Raw genomic sequence first — 25,597 nt, 5'->3', positions numbered from 1 at the left:
GTATGTGCCTTACTTGATATGATTCAGTTGAAAAAAACAGAACCAAAAATCAGTTGCAACCAGATTTTTCCTCATCAAACTTCAAAGCACAAATTAATCTCTCATTTTTGTCTACTTCCAGTTCCCCTGCAACCAACTGCTAGCAAACAGGCTGGGCACTCTGATGCCATAAGGGAAAAGGTAAAGATGGTGACAGAGAAAAATGAGAAATTGGAGAAAATCATCCTGGAACAGAACGAAAAAATCCAGCAACTTCAGGAGTTTAACAAGAAAATGGAAGCCAGGATAGAGGAGCTGATGACTGCCAAGCAACCGGTGGAGAGTTTAAATCGGCAGAAAGATCTGTTACACCCCATGTCATACAAACATTCTATAGATAAGTCCAAGGCAACAAATACAGCACAAGTCAATCAGTCAGTGGTTCAGCCCAAAAGGAAAGATATACCTTTCAGGGCACTCAGGGAGCCTATGAATCGGCAGAAAATCAAGTTGGAAAACTTGCAATTGGAAGCAGCAAATAAACAGTCAGTGGTTCTGCCTAAAAGGAAAGATATAGGTATAAATGTCAGGTCCATAAGGGTAGGACAACCATGGGTAAGGAAAGTCAGGTTTGGGGGAGGGGGATCAGGAAAGGGGAAATTCAGAGGTCCTTTTGGAGTAGCTGTCTCACAGGACAATGAGGTTTACATTGCTGATTGGGATAACAGCAGAATCCAGGTGTTCACAATGGATGGTGTTTATATCAGAGAGTTCACAACAACTCTGCCAGGGGAAACTGGTGAAGAGTTAAACCCACATGATGTTGCTGTAGATAGAAATGGCAACCTGTGGGTGGTGGGTCATGGTCATGTAGTGCAGTATTCCAGTGAAGGCACTTATTTGGGAAAAATAGATCTTCGACATGTGACAAACCTCAGTGGCATAGCCATAGCTATGGCAACAGAACAGGTGATTGTCACAGACGGGCAGAGTTGTCAACTTAGAGTATTTTATCAAGATGGTTCTGACTTGGGTACATATGGTTCTGGTCATAGGTCACCAGAGACTTGGTGCCCACAATATGTCACTGTGGATGGGGAGGGGAACATTCTGGTCACTGATATCAACAATCACTGTGTCCATGTCCTGGGCAGAGAAGGGAACTTCAAGTTCAAGTTTGGGAGTGAGGGATCTGATGAAAGTCAGCTGAAATATCCTGAGGGCATTTGTATTGATGGGATGGGAAACATCATTGTGGCTGACACTGGATCCAGAAATGGTTGTGTGAAAATGTTTGACAGCCAGGGCAGATTTCTGTGTCACATTGAAAGTGGTTATCCTAGGGGTGTTGCTATGTCACCAGGTGGAGATGTGGTGGTGACTGATTATGTCAATAATACTGTATCAGTCTGGACACAGGGTTAGTACTGTACAGTAGAAGGTAATGTTCATGCTATAATAAAATCTGGCAATTAAAATCACATTTGTTGTTTTCCAGACTTCAGATGATAATCGAGTATTTCATACAATGTTTGGCTTATAATCAATGCATTTGCTGCTTTGTTATGGAATGAAGAAAATACATCAACTGTCTCCCTGTTTGTATCTTTAATGGTACCAACTTTGTAAATACTAGTTGCTTACAGTCACTCTCACTAAGTTCTGAGATGGTAGAAGGAACATTGCATTTTTTTTGTGAGTAATGAGCCCAGAGTCTTAATCACCATTCTGCCAGTGGTGAGCAAGGCTCTCTATGGTCAGTAAGCAGACTCTGTGGTCACTGAACAAGGACATCACCATATTTGGGACACAGTGGGGGGGGGGGGGGCTTTCCATCATGATTAAGACAGAGAAGAATGTAACTTTCACTAATAGATAAGGAAACATATAAATTGTAGAGCAGCATTTCTGTACTGAGAGCTAGAGAGAGAGTCAGAGAGAGAGAGGGAACAATACAAGCATCAACCATAGCGAGAAGCTCTAAGACAGCTAATCGCACAAACTCCATGTAAGGGACACCATAGAGACCAGCTACCACCTACCACACCCCTTATTACAGATGTATACATACTTAGTCTTGTATGTATTTAAAAGTGTACATCTCCATACTAATAAGTTTAATAAAAGTAATACAGCAGCTCAAATATGCACCAATCATTACACATAGTTTAAGGCTTATGCAGATCCTCGCCATCCTTCACAGACTCTCTCTTCTGGCAGTAGACTTTAGAGAACCTTTATAAGTCAATGTTGAAAATCGCATTGTCAGGCAATGAAAGAGAAAAATGAGAGATTGGAGAAAATCATCCTAGAACAGAACGAGAAAATCCAGCTACTTTAGGAGAAACTGCATGTACCTTGTCCTCCCAACAACCTGGAAGTCAAGGGACTAGGCAGGCATGAAAATCGTGAACAGCAGTACAACATCAGTATAACAACAGCCAACTTACAGCCTGTTAGAAGTCTGAGAAGGAGGCTATGCTTATCCTACCTGTCTAAGCCATTCACATCCTTCACAATTCTCTCAGTAGGAATCAGAATACCTGACCTGTATTCATACAGATTAGTGCATGTTAAATTGGAGCTAACTGTACATATTGCAGATGTTCCTCTGCGCATACAGTATATAGTCCATGCAGTGTGTGAGGATTTGTTTGTTGCAAAGGTTGTTTTGTCTGAAAGTTGTCAAATAAAGATTTGAACTGAATGCCTTTTTAGATATGATTAATTCTAACAGCTATAATAAAGATATAAGGATTAACCACAAAACTGTCTCACATAGATTAACTGACAGTAACTCTACCCGTAGTAAAGATGTGCTTCTTCCCACAACTTGCAGTGCATATGGAGCAGTGCAAATCTCTGTCTCTAAAGCCCTTGGGCCACACAAGCCACCACAGCAAAGCAAGGGACTACTAAGTATAGTCCATTAATATTGGTAGTGGTGTATTCAACTCCCAGACTCTCTCCTGAAAGTGCTGAGTGCTAATACTACAAGCACTGCTGAAGCAGGGAATGCAGTATGTGCCATTTTTCAAATTTTTGGTATGACCCAGTAGTTTCAACTCCCGACCTTCCAAATGCAATGCAAACCCTGTACCCCATATATAGAATATATCTGAGGCCAATTACAGACATAAAAAGTCTTGAAAAGCTGTGCTCCCAAACTGAATCACACTATTGATTACAGTGTTTCTCGCAAAGATCGCCTGAGCTTGATGACCATAGCTGCATATGTTTGTCCTTATTTATATGGATAGCCATCAGATTTCCCTATACATGTGTATAACAGCTCATAGCTAGCCTTGCCTACGCCAAAATTTTGTATTTCCCACCATACCTGTAACTTTTTGATGACAGAACAAAGTGCCACCTATCTGGTACAATTGAAATTACAGGCACAAGAGCATGAAGCACTAACCATTAGATATCATAGACTGACTGGGCTTACAATAATAGCTAACAAGTAGTTTTTAAAAATGTACAAATACATAAAATGTCAAAATGTCAAATGGCTCAAAGTACTACAGTATCTCAAGGATTCATACAGCAAGTGGGGCTTAAAGTATTAAGTAGCCAAAATACACTTAAATAAGAGAAAAAACTCTGGGTAAACACAAATCTCATGACCACGGTTGGACAACAACATTGACAGTCTGAGAGGCAGTCACCTGTAAAATTTGACCCTGCCTCACCTTGAGGGGCGTGTTTTGGCTTACAGGTGCATTCATACAGGTGTGACAGAACCTACACAGGTACTCAGCAAGGGGGTCCAGGATTGGTGCCAAATTGTTGTTTATAGACCACTGTTTACAGGACAGAAAAAGTCTCTTGATCAATTATCTGCAATCAGATGTATTTTCTGAACACACCAGGTTTACATTCTAAGTAGGGAAAGGGGCATCATCAAAGTTCTGTAGACTGAATAACCGACAAGTCACTTAAGTAGACTACTGTTAATGACAAAAGTGACCAATAAGAAGACCTGTAACAAGTGTCACTGACTAAAGACATCCTGAACTGAACCGGGAGACAAGACCACCATGATTCAGACAGGCAAATAGCAAGGAAACAGTTTGTTGTCTTGAGGAAAGGTAAGCTGGAAGTTATATCATCAGCCTACATTAGTTTGACTGAAAACTACAACTAAACTCTTTCAATACAAAGTTATTAAGCTTGACATTTGTTCCGTAACTTCTAAAATCTATTTTAGTATCACTTCCTGGTACTGTTAGCTGTGTAATGTTTGGTCACACTTAATGACCAAACAATGTCTGTACAGATTTTGCTGGCATTTTTTGCCAGTAAACAATTGTAATGTGAAATTTTTTGCTGTTTTTTACAGAGAAATTCGATGTAAGCTTCGAATCTGAGTGGTCTGCAATATGTCTGAACAAGGTGAGTTCATACAGGATAGCTCAATTTCTAAGTTCAACAAAAAGTACTACTATCAATAGTTGTTCTAGTCCATATGTCAAAGATGCCCTTGTAAGTTGTTGGTGTTGTTGTTGCCTTGTAGTGCATTAGTATGTGGTACAAACATTATGTAGGACAGCATGTTTTTTTACTGTTTCTGTATCAGGGTATATTCTTACAGACAGGTATTGCTTGCTCATCCCATTTTTTATGTTTGAGGCTCATCTTCAAACACAGAACCCCATATGTCTCTTCTGACAGACAAGTGCAACCCCAACAAAGATACCCTTCCCAGAATTTGAGCCGGAGTCTCTCAATTGTAATTGGAAGCTTAAAAGTAATGATGAGGTTGCTACCAATGTAGCTACAGGGACATCCCTTGTTTTGTAGCTATGGTGACCCAATTATCACCCCCAAAAAACAGATACATACATGCATGTACAAGATTTTACAGATCAGAAATTTGCGCAATCAGTCATACTGATTTAGACAAAAACAATAAGCAGCATTTCGTGTGCTAGTGTTTTTATGATTCAATGCTTAGTAAAGGCTTATTGCTAACATTTTTTTTACATAATAATATATAAGGGTCTGCTAATGTTTCCACATACCACATTTACATGTTTCTATGCAGGTGCTGGGAGGTATTTTTGCTTCATAAAGAACAAGGTGAGCTCAGACTGGAAGGACCTGGCTTGGTGTCTTGGGTTTGAGACACCGGACATAGACAACATTGATGGCAAACACCGGGATGACAAGTCTCGCTGTATGGACCTGTTACAGCAATGGTACAAGCGGGAGGGAAACGCTGCCACCATACATGTGCTGATGGAGGCCCTACAAGTTGCAGAGCTACAACATGTGGTGGACAATCTCAAGGACAAATATCATGGTATGTTATGATAAACTTGACTTTGAAAATTTAAGATTATTAGTTTATTGATTGGTTGATCCAGTAGATGGCAGGGCTTTCAATATTCTAAGTTGCATACTAGTCGTAGTTTTGAAACATCTGTGAATAGTTTCATCAGGATGGTAAATGTACATATACATCACTGAATAAAGTTTATTTCATTTTAAAAGTTAGAGATTTCTTTGATTGGAGAGATGCTTGAAACAAAGATTTTGTTATCAATGTTCAGATGAATTTGACTTTGTCCAACTCACAGAACATCAATTGCCCGTCCAAGACAACAAAAGGAAAATTCCTCAAGGCCAGGAGGCTGGAGGGCCAAAAAAACGCTTCCAGACCAACTCAGGTAAGTCAGAAAAAGGAAACTGTTTTCTCTACATGTATCAGTAGGTTTAAATCATATCATTATATTTCACCAGTACCACAATATGACTTGAACTATATTGTTCTTCGTGATGACTGTCTTCTTTTCTTTTTCTTCTCCTGTCAAATTGATTCGTCTTTATTTTTTTGGCCAAATGACCTAAAAAGTTTTTAATACATATGCCTTTTAATACACATGCCATATGATTTTCTGAGGTTTTGGGGCCATTTTTAAACCAAAACAGTATATTTTGGCCTCCTCTACCTTGGTATAGCATTTATTGCTGCCAAATGACCTGAAATTTGGTGTAAGGACTCCATTCATGTTTTTGAAATACACTTATAAAAGATTTATTGAGGGATTTTGGGCATATGTTTGGGCAACATTTTGGTAGTACATTTGTATATATGGTGTTGGAAAGTCTTCTTTTGGACTGGCATGACTTTGCAATAGATCACCTTTGGGTAGAAGCCTACTTTGAATATTTCAATTTTGCCCAGGTGTGACTTTGGAACAGTCCATTTTTGCATCAGCCTTACATGATGTGATCAATATAAGTTGAAAAAAACACATTTATCATTTGCAAGCAGATACCAATTTTTTTTCTGCACTGGCTTGTTACTCACTCATCAAAGACAAAGCTGACAGATAAATCTCTCTTTTAATGCTGTCTAAATTTGTACTTCCAGTTCTCCCGCAACCAACTGCTAGGGTACAGGCTGGTAACAGTGATGCTTTAAAGGAAGAGGTAAAGATGCTGAAGGAGAAAAATGACAAGCTAGAGAAAATCATCCTGGAACAGAACGAGAAAATCCAGCAACTTCAGGAGACCAACAAGAACATGGAGGCCAGGATAGAGGAGCTCCTGACAGTCAAGCAACCAGCGGAGAGTTTAAGTCAACAGAAATACCCCATGTCAAGCAAGCATTCCATGGACAAGTCCAAGGGAACAAAGGCACAACAAGTCAAACAGCCAAAAATGAAAGATATAGGTATAAATGTCAGGTCCATTAGGGTAGGACAACCATGGATGAGGAAAGTCAGGTTTGGGGGAAGGGGATCAGGTAGGGGGGAATTTAAATGGCCTTATGGAGTAGCTGTCTCACAGGACAATGAGGTTTACATTGCTGATAAAGGTAACAAAAGAATTCAGGTGTTCACAATGGATGGTGCTTATATCAGAGAGTTCACAACAACAATGCCAGGGGAAACTGGTGAAAAGCTTGAACCAAATGATGTTGCTGCAGATAGAAATGACAACCTGTGGGTGGTGGGTGATGATCATGTAAAGCAGTATTCCAGGCCTAGGGAAGGCACCTGTTTGGGCAAAATGGATTTTCTACCAGTTGATTACCTCCATAGCATAACTGTATCTATGGCAACAAAACAGGTGATTGTTACAGAGTATGATGGGAAGAATGGTCGACTTCAAGTATTCAAACAAGATGGTTCTGATGTGGGGATGTATGGATTCTACTTCCAGGGCATTTGTGTTGATGGGATGGGAAACATCATTGTGGCTGACAGTGGAAATGGTTGTGTGAAAATGTTTGACAGTCAGGGCAGATTTCTGTGTCATGTTGGAAGTGGTATGGAGTATCCCTGTAATGTTGCTGTGTCACCAGGTGGAGATGTGGTGGTGACTGAGTATGGGAATCACACCGCATCAGTCTGGACACAGGGTTATTAGTTGGACATCACACTGCAATGTTACATACTGCCAATCCAGAAACTGCTTTTTTGTGTGCAAAAATGATACTAACATCAAACATTATAGAAGCAAAAATCTTTACTACCTGTCTGCCTTGTGGGGGTGGGTACCGGTACAGAAAATTCATGTCCAGGTCTGGTTCAGGTCCAGAGGATCAGGTCCAGGTCGGGACCTTAACCTGTACCTGATTGTCCATGAAGCTTGAAAACTTGTGAATTGGCGTCATACTCAAAACAATGGTCCATTTCACTATATAGGAATCTGTTCAGTGGGGTACCCAACTCCCACTGGCGTTTCAAAATCCCATCTTCATGTAAACAACACTTACTGCCTCTATAAACATTTGACTGCACAAACTTTATTGAAATGACGATAAACTCTACTCTATTTTGTTCTTGTTATTTTCTTGGAGCAGGAAGCCCCAAAACATGTGGACGCCTGCTGATATAATGTGTTCATTTTCTAATTGGTTAAAATCCTGGTCTGCTGATTTTTACTCTTTTGTCTTTTTTTACCGGCCCTATAGAAGAAAACTTGGTACCTGCCCTACTACGTATACCTTATATTTCAAATCTAGCACATTATACCTACAGTACATAGTAACCAGTAGCTTATGTTTGTGTTTTGATAATGCAAATGTTTATGTTGAACAAAAGTGATGCAGTGGCTTTACACCATCTATGTTACAAACATATTATATACCAGTATGACACTGCAAACTGCAGTCCATGCAGTTTTGTATCTCATGTTTTGTTTGTTCTTGTTCTTGTTCTTGTGTAAATACTGGGTAACACCCTTTAGTGTTGGGGCAATCCACCCAGGGCGCATTACTACTGTTTTATTGGCCATTCCTCAGGTGTTGTAACACCTCTTCCTTGAACTTAACAGGATTAGCTTGAAGTGTGATTGAATATGGTAGTTTATTGTTAAACAAGTTGTCACACCAACTATATATATATATATCATCGTTGAGTGATATCATATTGACGCAAATCACCTGTTCGTAATAATAAAATTTGAAAGTTTGGGTATACGTGTCTGCGTCACCCTGTAGAGACATATTAATAATCATGAAAACCTCCTGACTTGTACATGTACCACACCATCATCCTAACTGGGCCTGAAGACAACTTTTCTACATGCATCAATCTACAAATGTACAGTCAGTTGAGGCAAATAAATGTATTACAGGAACAAGTACATTGGAAGTACTGCATTCAAGGCATGAGACATCATTAGATAAGTCTTTTCTTAAAAAGTGGTGCTGCAACCTCATATACTCTCATCAACACAGAACCTCTTACCCTTGATAGCAGAATCTGCCAAAGGTAGAAGATTCAGACTGATCATATCAGGGCATAGGTAGCCACAGTGTTCAACTGAGACTTGTATAGGCAGTGCTCAAAATACTTTTTTTCAGCAAGGTTGCCCAGGTGGCAACCTGAGTTAAAAGCCAGGTTGCGCCATCAACATTTCAGGTTGCCCCGCTTCCAAGTTAGCCTGGAATCCAGCCGTGTTGTGCTTTGGTCGCTCTGCTTCCTTGTGAACACGTCTGGCATTCGTTAGCATTGGAACGATCGGTCCTTACGTCACTAATGCGGGAAAGATAGAAGTAGTGTTCCGTTCGATTACGAACTGTAAACATGATTTTGTGTGTTCGATTTCCACCTTGGTGGTGCTTTGCGAAGGGGACGTGGAGCCAACAGCCAATCAGAAATCCCGCACAAAATCGCTGCGAATATTCAAATGCCGATCGTTCCAATGCTAACGAATGCCAGACGTGTTGGCAGCGTACCTCTGGGGAGCGACCCAAGCACAACACGGCTGGATTCCAGGCTACTTCCAAGTTATTGCTTTCGTCAAATCTGCTACTTATCCATTATCTTTTCTTCCAGTAATATCATACTCATACAATGAAATTTAAAAGCCTATGCATCTAGTTGGGGGGAAAAGCGTTGTTCCAACTCCAAAATTTCAGGTTGCGCTCTGTGCTACATGGGTTTAAAATCAAGTTTCGCCATGTATAATCAAATACTGACCAGCACAGGAACCATTACCCAAAGTGGGTGCTTCACATGGCAAGCTATTTCAAGCATATAGCTACGGCTGCCTGTGGTGCGTTGATTCACCCGATCCCCTCGATCTTGGAAGTTAAGCAACGTCAGTCCGATCAGTACTTGGATGGAAGACCACCAAGGATAACTGAATGCTGTAGCCGGACCAAGAATTCACGAATTCGTCTTACGGAAGGGACGTAAAAGGGGGGTACCGTGTTTGAGGAGGTGTGTCGATCACGTAAATCAGCCTCATTACTAAAAAAAATTGGGTACCTTTTGACTGCAAATACCCCCCCCCCCCATCTATTTATATATAAAGAAAAAAACTAGTTGGAGAGAGAGATACTTTGACAGGTGTACACTTGTTTGTTTGTTTGTTTATTTGTAATATGGGATTTGAGACAGCAAGTTGCTTCAGACATCAAATTTCACACTTTTTTCCCATGCAGAAGCTAAACAAACATTATGTACATATATTTGTGTGATACTTTGAACCCAGAAACGGGTAATGCTGAAGGTGGACTTTGTACCCAGAGCAGCTAACTTGGTCTCCATTTTGAGGGTCTGAAAAAAACGTCTCAGTCAGACTCAAAGAACACTTCTGATCAGTATGAAAGGAGGTGACTAAAGCAGGAAACGCTAACATCATTCAGGTAGGCAGCTAAGGAAACAGCTCTTTGTCTTGAGAAATTAGATTAAGCTGCCAGTAACTATCAGCAGCTGTTAGTCTGTCAGAAAACTACAACTAAAATCTTTCAGTAAAAAGTTGATAAGCCAGACATTGCTCTGTAACTTTTAAAGTCCACATTTTAGTTTCACCTCCAGGTACAGGGTAAAATGTCTTCTTTTGCCACTCCCTATCTCTAAATTTGTACTGAGCTTTAAGTTACTGGTAACATTATGCTTTCATGGCTGCCAGTAAACATTGTATTTGTGATGTCACAATTTGTCCTTTTTCAGAGCAAGTCGATGTAAGCTTTGAATCATCGTGGTGAGAAATGTGTCTGCAACATGTCTAAACAAGGTGAGATCTTAGTCAAGGATATTTCAAAACTTTTGAGATCAACATCCTGTCTTTCTGTGACGTTATATGTAGGTTTTTTTAGCTTTATTCTCCAGCCTAAGGCTGCTGGTTTGGTAGCCTTGGTTGTATAAGTCCCCCCTCCCTAAACGTCAAACATATACAAAGGTCTTCACTAATCAGAAACTATGATGTAAATATTTGCCAAACATATATTACAAATAATGCTGAAACTTATCATCTTCTTCTTTCAGTTAAGGCAACCTCCTTCATCATAGTGAAGATTATGTTGCCTATAACATCTATATTATCAAAAAATTTTACATTCTATTTCACAGCAACAAGCAGCATTTTGTGTGCCAATATTTCTAAAGATAACAGTCATGGTAATTGGACACTACTAAGCTTATCCATGCAGGGGGTGAAGATCTTCTTGAATTGTTTTGTTATATTTTCTATACAAGAAATTGTATACAACATGCAAAATGTATATAGTCTGAATATGTTTTCCCATACTACATCTACAGTGGTCGAAATACATTTTTTCGGTGCTCTGCAATATTGCAGATTGTCAAAATTTTATTCTGCAAATTGAAAATATTTTCTGCAAACACACATGGTTCCAACATCTGTCTCAACCTAATAATGCCTTGCATTTAAATCATATCTAGTTTTGAAATGCATAACATTACTGTAATTCTTTATTCTCTCACTTTATTTTAATTTCAGGCTTCAAAAATGATCCTTCTCTGCAGGGAAGTTATCATTCCCTGATACCACCATATAGGTCTTTTATCCAAGTCGCCATGTCACTACAGGCTATTACAGCTTGAAGTATACCAATGAATTCATACATGCACTTAAGTTATTATCTCATTCACTTCCACACAACATAAAGGTACATCAAAAACCAACTGGATATGATTTTTGGAAACAGATGTTTCAGGTAGCAAGTACCTTTTGTCACTGACACTAAGCGGATCTATTGAAGAACAGGTTTCATACCCTAACTATGAATTGGTATGCTAAAGAGGTGAAGACAACTTTTAGATAGTCCAATAGGAAACAAAAGTAAGACAATGTCAAGACAACATATAGAAGTCAATGTTGTCTTGTAGGGGTGAGGATGGCACTAGTTTGCTAACATATAAGAACCAATGATTGAATCCCAATCCTGATTTTTTCATTCTGCAAAATTGCAGATTGTTTAATTTTTCTTCTTCAATCTTGAAAATCCTTCTGCAAATTGCAGATTGCAGATGGGTATTTCGAACACTGATGTACATGTTTCCTTGCACTGCAGTTGCAGGTATCAAGAGGTATTTCCTCTTCATTAAGAACCGGGTGAGCTCAGACTGGAAGGACCTGGCTTGGTGTCTTGGGTTTGAGACACCAGACATAGACAACATTGATGGCAAACACCGAGACGACAAGTCTCGCTGTATGGACCTGTTACAGCAATGGTACAAGCGGGAGGGTAACGCTGCCACCATACATGTGCTGATGGAGGCCCTACAAGATGCAGAGCTACAGCATGTGGTGGACAATCTGAAGGACAAATATCCTGGTACAACGTGTTATGATAAATTTGACTTTGAAAATCTAAGATTGTAGGGCTTCCAATATTCTAAATTGCATTAATTAGTTTTGAAACCACCATGAATCACTGAATAAAGTTTTTTTTAGTTTTATATACTCTAAACAAACAAAACTAAGACATCACATCGGAATGGTTAAGGAAAGTGAGAGATTCCTTTGATTGAAGAGATGCTTGATACAAAGTTTTTTTGTTTTCTTATCAATGTTCAGATGAATGTCACTTTGTCCAACTCACAGAACTTCAATTGCTCCTCCAAGAGAACAAAAGGAGAACTCTCCAAGATGAAGAGGCTGGCGGGCCAAGAAAACGCTTCCAGACCAACCCAGGTAAGGCAGAAAAAGGAAACAGTCAGCTATCAGCATGTTTAAATCATATCATTATATTTCACCAACACCACAAATACGAGTTGAACAATACTGTTCTTCGTGATGTCTCTTCTTTTCTTCTTCTTCTTCTGTCAAATTGGTTCATCTTTATTTTGGGGGCCAAATGACCTAAAATTTTTTAAATATATGCCTTTAAGACGATTTACTGAGGTTTTGTGGCCAGTTTTTAACCAAAACAGTATATTTGGGCCTCCTCTGCCCTGGTATTGCAGCCGTATGGCCTGAGGAATTTTGGGCGTATGTTTGGGCCACATTTTGCTACTTCATTATCTTATGTGACCATATATGGTGTTCGAAAGTTTCTTTTTGGACTGGCATGACTTTGCAATAGATCAAGTATGGGCAGATTTTGAATATTTCAATTTTGCCCAGGTGTGATGTTGGTACAGTCCATTTTTGCAGGGGGGAGATGGATGCAATATTTCAAGATATCAGCCTTACATGAAATGATTGAAAAAAAAAATTATCATTTCATGGAAGCAAATGCAATTTTTTTTCCTGCACTGGATTGTTACTCATCAAAGTCAAAGCGGACAGATAAATCTCTCTTTTAACCCTGACTGCATTTGTTATTCCAGTTCCCCTGCAACCACCAGCTAGTGAACAGGCTGGGTGCACTGATCCCATAAAGGAAGAGGTAAAGATGCTGAAGGAGAAAAATGAGAAAATGGAGATAATCTTTCTGGAACAGAAGGCAGAAATGAACGAGAAAATCCAGCAGCTTCAGGAGAGGAACAAGAAAATGGAGGCCAGAATAGAGTCACTGCTGACTGTCAAGCAGATGGTTGAGAGTTTAAATCGACAGCAAGTCAGGCCAATCAGGGTGGGACAACCATGGGTGAGGAAAGTCAGGTTTGGGGGAGGGGGATCAGGTAGGGGGGAATGTATCCTTCCCTTTGGAGTAGCTGTCTCACAGGACAGTGAGGTCTACATTGCTGATCATGGGAACAGCAGAATCCAGGTGTTCACAATGGATGGTGCTTATATCAGAGAGTTCACAACAACTCTGCCAGGGGAAACTGGTGAAAAGTTAAAACCACAGGATGTTGCTGCAGATAGAAATGGCAACCTGTGGGTGGTGGGTGAGGATCATGTAGTGCAGTATTCCAGGGAAGGCACCTGTTTGATCAAAATAGATCTTCCAAATGATGGATATGATCGTGGCATTACTGTAAATAAGGCAACAGAACAGGTGATTGTCACAGAGTATGATGGGAAGAATGGTCAACTTCGAATTTTTGAACAAGATGGTTCTGATGTGGGGATATATGGTTCAGGTCATAGGTCACCAGAGCCATGGTTTCCGTGGCATGTCACTGTGGATGGGGAGGGAAACATTCTGGTCACTGACATCAACAATCACTGTGTCCATGTCTTGGACAGAGAGGGGAACTTCAACAAGTTTGGGAGTTGGGGATCTGATGAAAATCAGTTCAAAAATCCTCGGGGCATTTGTGTTCATGGGATGGGAGACATAATTGTGGCTGACAAAGGAAATGGATGTGTGAAAATGTTTGACAAAGGCAGATTTCTGTGTCACATTGGAAGTGGTATAAAGGGTCCCTGTGGTGTTGCTATGTCACCAGGTGGAGATGTGGTGGTGACTGATTGGGGAGAGCACACTGTATCAGTCTGGACACAGTGGCAATAAACGATGCATTTGCATAACAAGCTGCCAATACAAAACGAATTGTAAATGTATGTTGATAGGATCAAGACTGTTTCAAGATTTTTGTTTCATATGTTACTGTCAATCTATTTTGTAGTAGTTTTAAGCAGAATTAATACATGACATTGTATATCATAGTGATAATAACTTTCAGTACTCGTCTACTTTAAGCTGGTACAACATATCCAATTGATTAGCACACTCTATCTACAAATTAGTAGTAACTAGAATTTAAGGTAGGTGTCCTGATGCTGTGAAATGTTACGTGTACAGGTGCTGTAAGTGTAACAGTAGACGTGACATTGCTACGCTCAGAACATTGCGCAACACACTCCAGGACAGTAGTTCTCCTCTGAACGAGTTCATTTCCCCATCCCAGAACAATTGCCATAGTCTACGTCGTGAGGAACGCTACCGGGCACTGACAAAGAGTAAGACCAAGAGACATGAACTCACTTCTTTGTTCCTAGAGCAATAAAATTGCTCTATCAAGATGTCGATTCTGTGGCGATAGGTCACTAGTACTGCGTCTGTACAGAATATACATGCAGTTACTTTTTTCTTGTAAATACTAAGTACGTTATTGTTTGCTGACATAGTTATGTCCACTTTGTCTCTCCACCACTGCTATATTATCCAGTGCCTAGGTTTTTAAACAAAATGTGATTATGTATGTTTGTGAATTGTAAAAACTTTTAGGATTTTATGGAATGTAATTTATTGGCACATTTCATTGGGCATTTATCATGCCATTTGCCATGCCAAGAACCAATAAAGCTGAATCTGAGTGTATGCACCTGTAAGTGTAATATAGCACACCTTGAACATGTGTGATTAGAGGGAACCCTGCTTCCAAAATCATATCCAGTTGCTTGAGTAATTGTTATTTTGGCATAAGGTTAAATCTTGTACTCATCCAGCCATTCTATACCATTCTTGTCCTTACAAAATCACTTATAATAACACAGAATACCTCATGTAACATCAGAGGTACAGTAGCTGTATACCTTAGGTGTACACCTGCACATGTAAAGGTCATATAGTCTGTTTTAAGTTTTGCATGCTGAGCTGATGATGCTGACATTGTTACCAACTGAAAGGCATGTTGGAACCAACTGTTGTTTTGCTGAATAATGGATTATAATTGATGTCAAGTCATATCAATGTTGCTTTTTGTGGTCTAGTGAAGAGTAACTCCACCTTATGGATAACAAGATCATGTGTTCTGAAAACAAACAGACACCCTATCTGAATCTGTTGGAGTTTGCAGTCCTTCCAATTCCAGCACATTTAAGAACATACCACACACATTAATAGCATCTACCTTGGTGGCCCAAAATTTATCTTATTTAGCTGACAAAATAAGGCTAATAGTCCACTGTGTTCTGCTGCTGCTGAAGTGGTCTGGACTGATGAGGATTCGTAACAGCGAGTAGCTGCTTCGGCAGCCTTTGCTGCATGTTAGTCGAAGCAATGAAGTAAAATAAGATAAAACTATTAAAAGTTATTACCCACCTGGCTTCTCTGTAGACTGCAGCATGGCCATGTTGCCATAGCGATCTTTAGAGAAGTCCTCTGTTGCCTGGGCGTCTGCCTCCGCAGCCTGGGCAAGAAGACAAGCTCCAACTTACAATCTCAAACATGGACATTCTTTATGGTAAACCTGATCAGGGTACTGTAATTCCTGATTTTTTCAATGTACTGTTATGTTCACATACGGTGACGACTGTAACATGAACTTATCATTACTGATAAAAAATAATTCACAGACTTTTTTTATGTTAACTTGCCTTGACAGTGAACATTTAGTTCCGAGAACAAGTTAAGTTTTCCCAGATCGCGATAGTTTGGTACCGTGAAGACAAAGTGAATTACAGTATATTGAAATGCGTCAGTCTCCGCAGCCTGGACAACAAGACAAGCTCCAACCTACAATCTGTTGTACAGTGTGTCTCAATAATATGCAATATTTGACATTTTTTGTTGTCAGGCTACAGCAAGTAAATTTTATGGATGACATCTAATGCAGACTGCAAAAATAATGGGATAACAAAAAAAATCAAAGCAAGATGGGTAAATTTCCAAAATAGACACCATAAATGTTGTAACAAGAATTGAAGTGACAAAACATGGTAGCACTGACAACAAACCAGTCCTTCATATCTGGATTCATGGCACCATTGATGTTGTGTGATGCATGCATACTTTTTTTCGTAGTTTTAGCAAGTTTCAGTTTTTACCTGACTGTATATAATGGATATTGATTCTAGTGGACCCCTTGAGACTCTACTCACACCTGATTATGCCTACCTGTTGAGCCTGTCTCTGGGCTTTCTTAGCTGCCTTCTCAGCATCCTTCTGTTGTTTCTTCAGAGCTTTCTTGGACAATGGCTTCCCATCCGGCCTACAGTCAAGGGTATAAATAAATGTAATGTTGTTCTTACAGCCACACCAATCTAGTTTCTTGGTTCTCAGATTTTGAAAGATAATAACAGCTTGGAACATTGACATAAAAACAGGCTGGGAAGAAAGCCTCACACACAATTTCTGTGTTCTGATGAAGTTCATCAATGATGATTGATGTGTCCTTGTTTGCAATATTCTAGAGCTGGAAGTAAACAGAGTCAGATGCAGGTTTTTCTCCGTCACAGTGTGCAAAAGCCGGCCAATTGGGAACAGCAGCGAGTGTGAAACACATGTGTTTGGAAGCAGATGGAAGAAGAAGAAAGCACATGTGAACCACTACTGACGAATTGAAGCGGTGAGAGAGACTACAACAACAACTCACTTCTGAATTTTACGTACAAATATGCAGTACCAAGAAGTTAAAACAGTGTGGCATATTAGGGTATCATAGTAATTTTTACAATCACAATGACTATTGATGCGGCATACTGTATTGATTCAGATTTTATTTATTTTGTTGTATCATTACAGCCACCACACAACCAGTACAGCCACTCTTAGGCACAATACAACAAGTTTATTCAGGAAGCAGTGTGATGCACAATGATGCAATTTGTAATGCAATCATTTTATAACAGGTCGAAAGATCACTACTACACGATGTACAACACAGCTACAAATCTAAACATCACTTTGTCTTTGCACAACTGCCATCCTAACAAACATTTTGGTACGTCATGGATATGTTACAATTTTAAGGTCAGAGAGATGAAAACTAACGTAAGTGAATGTAACCCTTAAGTTACCAAACTCAAAGGTAAAATTGTTAAACCCCACAAATACAAATCTACACTTCAACAAGCTCTCCACACACAATTTATTCCATTTCAAGAGTCCTGTCATAGCAGGAAGGCTGACTGGTTCAACCTACATTCAAGTGGCCCCTCCACTCCAGACCATAATCACTGGGTCATTAAGGGCCTCAACACACCAGGATGTTTTGCATCTTAATTGAACTTTTACACATAAAGTATCATTTGCTCAACAATTGTCCTAATTTCTTCCCGCAAACACATATCTATACCATACTTTGGACACGACAAACGTAGACAGATCCTAGAAAATATGCACAGATGTTCTGGGTGTTTTTCCATAACATCGTTTTACTATAATTACGGACTTGTTGCATCATCCAACACACCCACAACCCTCCCTCCCCCTTGCCCTCATTCAAAAATACTTCCCCCAAATTCCCTTGAAATTTACACTTAGATGTTAAAGAGATGTGTAATTCGCACTACGAACCCAAGTGGAACTTCTGGTTGGTCGTTCTCCTTCTCCATGTTTAAGACGTTGTCAGGTTTGACTACAAAATAAGACAGTCTGGAAGTCTAACTTCTTAGCCACACGTTTTCCGTCGGCAACTCAGCTATTTTAAAAAGGTCAGAGGTTACTTAGGATGTCAGAATATTCCACTATTTCCACAACATAGGGATGGGTAATGAAATTTGAGTATATACTAAATTAGTAATAAATTTTACTATATGAACTCAAAACATCAAATATATATCGAATAGATTCGATAGAGACTTGTTTGTTAGCAGAAAATAAGAACTATTTGATATTACTCTTGAATTCATAATGTACACCCCTATTTCTTATAAGTCTAATATTCTAGGAATCATCTACTTTGATTAGGGATATATATGAAATTTTCTACTTTATAGATTATAAAAGGTAATTAAAATAGATATTGAGTATCATTGTTTGATAGAACAAAACTTTATTATATGTTCTTTGCACAATATACAAAATAAACGTCTTTTTCTTGATCTTTTATATTTCTTCTCTTTTCTCACACCCCTACAGTAGCCTAAGTGGTATATCCTATCATGGCGGAACTTTGATAGGTTGTTTGTTTTCATGCAGACGAAATTTTCTGGAGCACAACTTCCCAGATTCCGCGAAATTCGCCGCAAAACTTCTCCGTGCATGGACGACAGTGCCGGGGATCGCCATGTCGAGGAGAAAGCAGCAGAATCCCACCAGACTTGCAGGTAAAAAGGGGCGGGAAAGGCGGTAGAAAAATTCTGTGGTTGCGTGTTGGGGCGGGGGCAGTTTCCGTGCGTCCGTGTGCACTTATGCGTGTGCGTGCATATCTGAACAGTTCGCTAGCGTGTCGAGTTACCCGCACACAGAGTGTTTCTCATTACGATCATGAAAACGACCCGCCGAACGACATTCTTGCTACCCTAAGTAGCCTAGTTTCTTGAGACAGGGGGGCGATCGTTTGCAGTTTTTGCCACCCCAACAACAAACACTCCGGGGGTGCGTGAATATATGCGTGATTGTGTGCAATGTTTACCCGTAAAGTCAATACACAAACCGCTAACAACTGACACGTTTCAAAACCGTGACAGCCCAATTTTCCAACCGCTTTTCAAAGATTCTGATGCGAATTTTCCTCCCTGTTTTGGTAAAATTTAGTAGCCCCTGAGAATATTCCGTGTGTGCAGTGTGCGTAGATGTGCGTGACAGGACTTAAGCAGTGCGAGTGTTTCCCATTACGGGCTAATCCAGCCTGCCGTGACCCTTCGCTGGAAAGGCGAGTTATTTGCACACGGACGGCCCGGCTCCCCACAGGAATGCACCCAGGGCACGTCTCCGTGTGCCTAAGTGGGCCCCCTGGTGTTTGTGGATGCCCAGTGTGCGTGCGTGTGCGTGACAAGGTTGGCTGCGGACTCAAGACTGGTGCTGGAAATGCAGGGGCCCCGTGTGGGGACTTCACAGACACACTCACAGCTTAAAACTAACACTTAGAGATTACTGAATGCACTGATTTTATAAATTTCTGCATCATTTTTAAATTAGATCTAATAATGACTTCTTCATAGTGATTCTTCAGAAAATTTAAGAATTCTACAGTTCCTAACCCCACCAAACATGACTGTTAATAGTCTAAACAAAACTAACACGAAAAGCTAAACTGAATTGTAAATTTCACACATTTTTTCATCAATTCTTAATTAAATTGATGACGTCTTAAAAATGATTCTTCTTGTAAAGAAAGTTAAAGCATTCCACAGTTCCTAACCCCACTAAAGATTCTGATCTACTCAACAGTAAATGGTCTAAAAAAATAATGCGAAAAGCTTACTGAAATGCACTAATTTAATCTAGATTAACTTAATTAAGTTGATGATGTCTTAAAAATGGTTCTTCCTAGACATAAAGTTAAAGAATTCCACAGTTCATAAACCCCACCAAAGATTCTGATCTGTAGAGTCTAAAAATACCCTGGGCTTCTGCATTTTCTGCTCTTCACTCATTTCAGACAGCCTATTTTGATTTCCTGTAATTTATTGAGAAAGTCATCTTTTTATGTAATTCGTGGTGAGTCTGACCAATTTTGCATTCCTTGATTTTATCATAATGCATAAGGGGTTCTTTGAACGTTTTCGGGACCCCCTTTGTAAACCCTCCTTTATCAATCCTAGATTGATTGATAGTACTTATTTATAATTGTTCACAAGAAGAACGGCAAAGAAATCAGTCGAGCAAAAGAATTGCCCAGTCACAATTTTCAGGTTACAGCATTGGGCCTTTTTGCACCTCTTTTGCGTATCCAAGGACTCCACTTGAAACGGAGTCTTAGATTACTTAACAGATAGCGAGTGCAAAATTGGCCCACAAACTGCCATCCTATAATCAAGGACTAATTGTAAAAACCTGCTTACATCTGATCAAAACTGCTACAAAGAAAATAAGATTTTAGAAAAAAAAGTGAAGTAAGTGTAAAAATATTAGAACACTAAAACGTAAAGGTTTGATCTTCCTTATTAGAGTCAGAAGATGATAATGATAGCTAATAAAATTCACACTTACGATGCCGCTGATGTCATAGGAGTTTTTTTGTACTCTTATTTGTCATGTCTCAAGTTCAAGACTTTGAAAAAATTGTTTCCCAATAATGTTTTGCTTATTTATATTTTATTCATTCAGAAAAGCAGTGCATCCGACTGAGAAAGCTCCCCAGTGGAAGAAAACAGATAAATACAGCATTTCTGCATTTAGGATATGCATTCTGACAAATGGTATTCCTGGTTTGATTCCTTACAAGAGTTGGTTAACCTTGAAGGTCAGGTTCTACACGCAGGTGACACTTGAAGGTCATTAAGATAACCCAGTCTGCTGACTGGAAACAGCTGGTTGGGTGGAGAGGAGAAGTAGCAAGGTCGCTGGGGGCAGGGGGTGGGATACAGTTGGTCTTCTATGTGTTACACATTTGATACTGATAGACATGAGTTCACACTTCGGTGGGTCAGAATAACTGTTGCATCACAGGATGGGAAGCATATCTTTTCCACTAACATTTGGATGTGTTTTTATAATGTATGAATACATATAGAGACAACACTATGTATTTTGTATCTTTGATATCTGTGGAAGTGTGGAATCAATGTAAGAAGTTTTTTTTTTTTAAATCTCCTTGATGTAAGCTAGGAGAATATTGTAGAAAACTTGTTAAACATGTAGCTAGCATTCTGCAAAAGTAGCTATCTTCAAGCAGATGTTGCAAGGGAACTAGATTGATGAAGACTCCAAGCAGAAGTCCAGAGAAAAGACTGTTAGTGTTAACCATTTTTTGTGTCACATGCAACTCTATAGATTCTCTATATATAGAGAGAGACAGAAATAAAATGGCATCATCTTGACACCTAAGACATGTCAAAATAAAGGAAATTAGATAATTGTAAAATCTTGAAATGCGTGTGGTAGTTTAAACTACTAGTTTTATTTTTGCAGTGACTACCCAACTTGCAAGTGTATGATACTGTGAATATGTGTTTTCAATGTATTGCTATGTACAGCAATACGATACAGTGGGAAAACTTCATTTCTTCTTGTTTTCTTTGCTTGCTTTGATTTATGAGGTCAGAGAGGTTACGTGACCAATTTGTAAAGTTAAAAGGTGGTGGGTTTGTTTTTACAATAGCTGTTATTCCTGTTGTACTGTATTAACTATTGTTTGCAGACAAAAGGGAAGAAATGGAAATGCAAGGTTTTGTCAGGGATACAAACAAGTTAGGCTTTTGTGTAGTTTTGTCCCTTTGTTTGTATTGGAGCTCAAAGAACATTTTGTCAGAAATTGTTTTTCATTTACTTGTGTCAGAGATACTACAGAAGTAAAGACAAAATCATTTGGCCAGTCTTAGTCAGTTTTGTTAGGCAGGGTTATGCTCACAGAAGGCAAGTGGTCGGCTAGGACAAAACGCTCAATACTTGTAAAAAGAACAGTTATCTTGTGGATGTGGGTCTTTTGGCTGTTTGCCCAAATACACTTGATATATTCATTTTTTTACTTCAAAAGGCAATGACTGTTTAAGGAACACACTTTTTTTATATAATTCTATCAAGAATTGCACTCAGGAGCTACATGAATGAACTAACTATGTGCTAAAAATGTCTCTGTCTCTACCACTTTGCAGAAAGGGAGGGTGGAGAAGCAGGTCCCTCTACAGGACACAATGACACGCCCGGCAACGGTTCCCTAGATACCCAGAACCCCACCCAGCAACCCCAGCAGGACTCCCAGAACCCTGTCTTACAGAACTCCTTCCTGCAGCACATCACCGACATCCAGAAGCTACAGGAACAAACCCAGAGCCTTCTGAACAATGCACAGAAGACACAGAACATCTTAGACACACAAGCCAGCCAGATGTTCAAGATCGGTGTTCCCGGCGTCGACCAGTGTCACGGCCACCTCCACCCTTACGCCAGACCCGGTCCCAGCAGTCCCCCCGTCCGTACCAGCACCTCAACTGGTCTTCTGACATCTCCCTTGGCGCAGCCGCCCTTCCCCGGGAATATAGGGTTCATGCCGATGCCCTTAAGCATGATGGGATTGCCGTTGAGGCCTGGTATGCCAATCCCGCCGATGTTAAGCCCCCTGATTGGTCATCCTGGTCTGTTACCACCTGTTGTAGGGAAGCCTCCTGTTGAAAGTCCCTCTGGAAGCCAAGGTGGAACAAGACAGCCAGCATTACCAGGGGGAGGGGGGGCACCACATGTCATGGCAGGGCTACAGGAAGGTCTGACCTTGGAACAGCTGAAGGTCATACAGGACATTGTGTCCAAGTTTCCCAAGGAGAAGAGCGTGGGGCCAAGGATTGTAGCACCGAGTCCTGAGCTGGTGCAAGCCTGGCAGAATGCTTTACACAGTTCTTCACGGTCAACTGTTAGTCCCACCGGACAAGAGTCTGTAAAGGATGGAAATATTGCATCAGCACAATCTGCTGATCAATGGCAGAAACTGAGCCAGTTACAACGGACGGATGAACAGATTCCTTCAGGTGGTAGAGTGAGTGAAGGAGGGAATGATGCATGGGACAATATGGCGGCAGCCTTCCTCGGACAACAACAAGGGATGCCGTTGGTTCACAATGGTTCAAGTTCGGCGGAGTCAGCTGTAGGTCAGGATGCAGCAGATGCTGAAACCTTATTGGCTAACGAAGCAAGCGCCGACATGGAGCTCCATTCTACATTAGCAAAGGACAGGGATGTGTTCTCTGCACCGAAGTCGCGTTCGAACTTCATCCGGGCGGAGCGCGTAGGCAGCCTGGGGTATTGGACGCCAGGCCGACCTCGGAGGGGGAGGACCTTCCACACCTGCCACATCTGCGGCAAGGTGTTTCGCCGACCCAGTGAGGTGCAGCGTCACCTGCGAGTCCACACAGGTGAGTGTCGTACATTAAATATCCTATTGCACTCCTGCCTTACTCAGCATGTCATGTTGAGCTCCTGGTTCCAATTAATTAGTGACTGGGAGACCCCCATTCAAGTCCTAGGATGGGCATCTTGACTTGAGTGGGGCAGCACTATCTTTTGGAAGGGACATACAAAATGTATGATGGGGGTCCTTTGTTGAAGGAGTTGCCTCGTTATATACATGTTAAAGGAGAAGGGCTAGCAACAATTCTACACGTGACCCTGTTTTTCACTATCTATTCCATACTGGACTAAACTGAAGTGCGGGGTTACTATTTGTCAATCTATGTTGATTTGCATTTTTCAGTTTTAATTCTCATTTTTCAGACTGAGGTGATGTTGATATTAGCCGTTTGTATCGTCTCTGGGTCGTAATTGCTACTTTCTCTTGTTGTTCAATACAGGTGAGCAGCCCTTCCAGTGCGACCTGTGCTACAGGCGCTTCAACGACAAGAGCAACTGGCGCAACCACATGATCCGGGTGCACCGGATAGAGTCCCCCGTCTGGCCCACCTGGTCACATGAGGCAACACCCAGGGACGACGCCTTCCTACAGAGAGCCTCAGACAATGGGGAGAATGATGAGCTTTCTGATGAGGCTCCCAACTTGGAGAGCAACACTCAAGAAAACAGCGATGAAACACACAGTAGTGAAGTACATCATGCAGAATCTACAGGGGCAACGTCTTTGGAAGAGGAGAGCCAGGCTACGGTTCAACAAAAAGGACTGGATCTATCTACAACTGTGAAGGATGAGCTCCCATCACCACATGAGCTTGTGAAACAAGAGGAAGGGAAGGTGACAACTGAGTTGATGCTGGACAATGGGAAGGACAGGGGCTCAGGTTTTCCTCCTACTGATGAGGTGTCTACAAATGATGAGGAGATTACAGAAGACAGTGGCTGTAACAATCAGGAGGAGCAAACTGGCTTACAAGATGAGATGATGAGAGAGAAAGTGAAGACGGAAGAATGTGCTTCTGAAATGGTGACCAGTAAAGAAGGATCATCGTTACAAGTAAAACAAGAACCACCGTCTCCTGAAGAAATGTCAGCAACCTCTGAGCAACAGTTCTTCTTTGAGCAATCTGAAGAACAAGGTCTGGGGATGGGACAAGGTGAAGGTGATGACCAAGGAAGCCAAGACTCCTTAGAAGACACTGCAGACCCCGAGAAGAAGATTTACCACTGCGAGACGTGTCAGAAGCCCTTCAGCAGAGTGGATTCTTTAAGAAGACACAGGATCCTCCACACAGGCGTCAAGCCGCACGGCTGCCCCTTCTGTCCCTATAGAACTTACTACAAGGGGAACCTTAATGTACACATGGAGAGGGCTCATTCTGCAGAGCTGCACGACATCAAACAGAGAGAACTGTTCAATTTTGGAACCCTTGCCGGCAACCAAGCAGTTTCGGCCAACAGCCAGTTTGTTCCTGACTTGAATGTATCAAACTCTATCGTACAACAGCCATCCAGCGGCACTGGCTTTTATGGCAACCCAGGCCTAAGCAACCAGATGTTTGGTATCCATAGCAACCAGTTCGTGACCAATGAGGGGAGTGGACTACCAAATATGGAAGAGATGGATGATGAAGATGCAGAGGATGCTATGGAGGAGGAGGAGGCTATGGAGGAGGATAGTCAGACAACATCCAGTCAACAGATGGAGCCTGGAGTCTCTAACATTTCACAGGTGAGTTTCTATAGAAGGTGTGTATGTTATTCCAAAGGATAGAAAGATGGAAAACAACAAGGAAGTCAGAGAAATCCTGCATGTTTTCAGTCTTGTTTTCCTGTCTTTGTTTGTGCCCTTATTTAAACACAAACAACTACTAGTAGGAGATATATCATACATACAGAAGAGCAACATTAATCACACACACAAGTCTGGTTTGATGTCTGTTGTTCCCCATATTGCAAGCGTTAGACATATATGGAGGCTTGGGGTAGACGTGTTCTACTCCTGTAACATGTACAATGTTGCAATGTTTGTGGAGAGATGTTTGACCCAGACAACCTGACAGCAAAAATGGGGCATCACACTGCCATGCACCAGCAGACCAACAAAGTGTCGCATCATGTGTTCTACTCATGTAACAAATCTAACATGTACAAATTGTTACATTTCCAGAGTTGCAATGTTTGTGGCGAGATGTTTGACCCAGACAACCTGACAGCAGAAATGGTGCACCACGCCGCCATGCACCAGACCAACAAAGTGTCCCACGATGTGTTCTACTCCTGTAAGAAATCTAACAATCAGTAACATGTACAAATTGTTACATTTCCAGAGTTGCAATGTCT

At 40.8% G+C, this 25,597-nt stretch overlaps 4 protein-coding genes across 4 annotated transcripts; all 4 read left to right on the top strand.

The window, feature by feature from the left end:
- The first annotated feature begins 186 nt into the window (after positions 1-186).
- LOC118403008 (tripartite motif-containing protein 3-like) lies at positions 187-1,797 on the top strand. Its single transcript, XM_035801444.1, has one exon. It carries the CDS (start codon positions 187-189, stop codon positions 1,402-1,404), a length of 1,218 nt encoding a protein of 405 aa, XP_035657337.1. The 3' UTR covers positions 1,405-1,797.
- Positions 1,798-4,364: 2,567 nt separating this feature from the next.
- On the top strand, positions 4,365-7,612 carry LOC118432849 (RING finger protein nhl-1-like). Its single transcript, XM_035844469.1, has 4 exons — positions 4,365-4,377; positions 5,030-5,287; positions 5,565-5,654; positions 6,362-7,612. The coding sequence occupies exons 1-4, from the start codon at positions 4,365-4,367 to the stop codon at positions 7,360-7,362; spliced, it is 1,362 nt and encodes a 453-aa protein (XP_035700362.1). The 3' UTR covers positions 7,363-7,612.
- A 2,824-nt stretch (positions 7,613-10,436) lies between these two features.
- On the top strand, positions 10,437-14,098 carry LOC118432848 (E3 ubiquitin-protein ligase TRIM71-like). The gene is made up of 4 exons (XM_035844468.1): positions 10,437-10,464; positions 11,771-12,028; positions 12,298-12,387; positions 13,026-14,098. Exons 1-4 carry the CDS (start codon positions 10,452-10,454, stop codon positions 14,096-14,098), a joined length of 1,434 nt encoding a protein of 477 aa, XP_035700361.1. The 5' UTR covers positions 10,437-10,451.
- Positions 14,099-18,404: 4,306 nt separating this feature from the next.
- Positions 18,405-25,559, top strand: LOC118432847 (ras-responsive element-binding protein 1-like). The gene is made up of 4 exons (XM_035844467.1): positions 18,405-18,579; positions 22,012-23,262; positions 23,698-24,986; positions 25,425-25,559. Exons 1-4 carry the CDS (start codon positions 18,540-18,542, stop codon positions 25,557-25,559), a joined length of 2,715 nt encoding a protein of 904 aa, XP_035700360.1. The 5' UTR covers positions 18,405-18,539.
- The last annotated feature ends 38 nt before the right edge of the window (positions 25,560-25,597 follow it).

This window comes from Branchiostoma floridae, chromosome 16 (assembly GCF_000003815.2).
Source record: "Branchiostoma floridae strain S238N-H82 chromosome 16, Bfl_VNyyK, whole genome shotgun sequence".
NCBI lineage: Eukaryota > Metazoa > Chordata > Leptocardii > Amphioxiformes > Branchiostomatidae > Branchiostoma > Branchiostoma floridae.
The sequence above is the reverse complement of the archived record's forward strand: the minus strand, read 5'-3'. Positions and strand labels throughout refer to the sequence as shown.

Bases quoted from the DNA above. Each gene is read 5' to 3' on its own strand.
- LOC118403008 (XM_035801444.1), top strand. From the start codon at position 187: ATGGTGACAGAGAAAAATGAGAAATTGGAGAAAATCATCCTGGAACAG.
- LOC118432849 (XM_035844469.1), top strand. The intron at 5,288-5,564 runs GTATGTTATGAT...TCCAACTCACAG, and splicing joins TCTCAAGGACAAATATCATG to AACATCAATTGCCCGTCCAA. The intron at 5,655-6,361 runs GTAAGTCAGAAA...TTGTACTTCCAG, and splicing joins ACGCTTCCAGACCAACTCAG to TTCTCCCGCAACCAACTGCT.
- LOC118432848 (XM_035844468.1), top strand. The intron at 12,029-12,297 runs GTACAACGTGTT...TCCAACTCACAG, and splicing joins TCTGAAGGACAAATATCCTG to AACTTCAATTGCTCCTCCAA. The intron at 12,388-13,025 runs GTAAGGCAGAAA...TTGTTATTCCAG, and splicing joins ACGCTTCCAGACCAACCCAG to TTCCCCTGCAACCACCAGCT.
- LOC118432847 (XM_035844467.1), top strand. From the start codon at position 18,540: ATGTCGAGGAGAAAGCAGCAGAATCCCACCAGACTTGCAG. The intron at 18,580-22,011 runs GTAAAAAGGGGC...ACCACTTTGCAG, and splicing joins GAATCCCACCAGACTTGCAG to AAAGGGAGGGTGGAGAAGCA. The intron at 23,263-23,697 runs GTGAGTGTCGTA...TGTTCAATACAG, and splicing joins TCACCTGCGAGTCCACACAG to GTGAGCAGCCCTTCCAGTGC.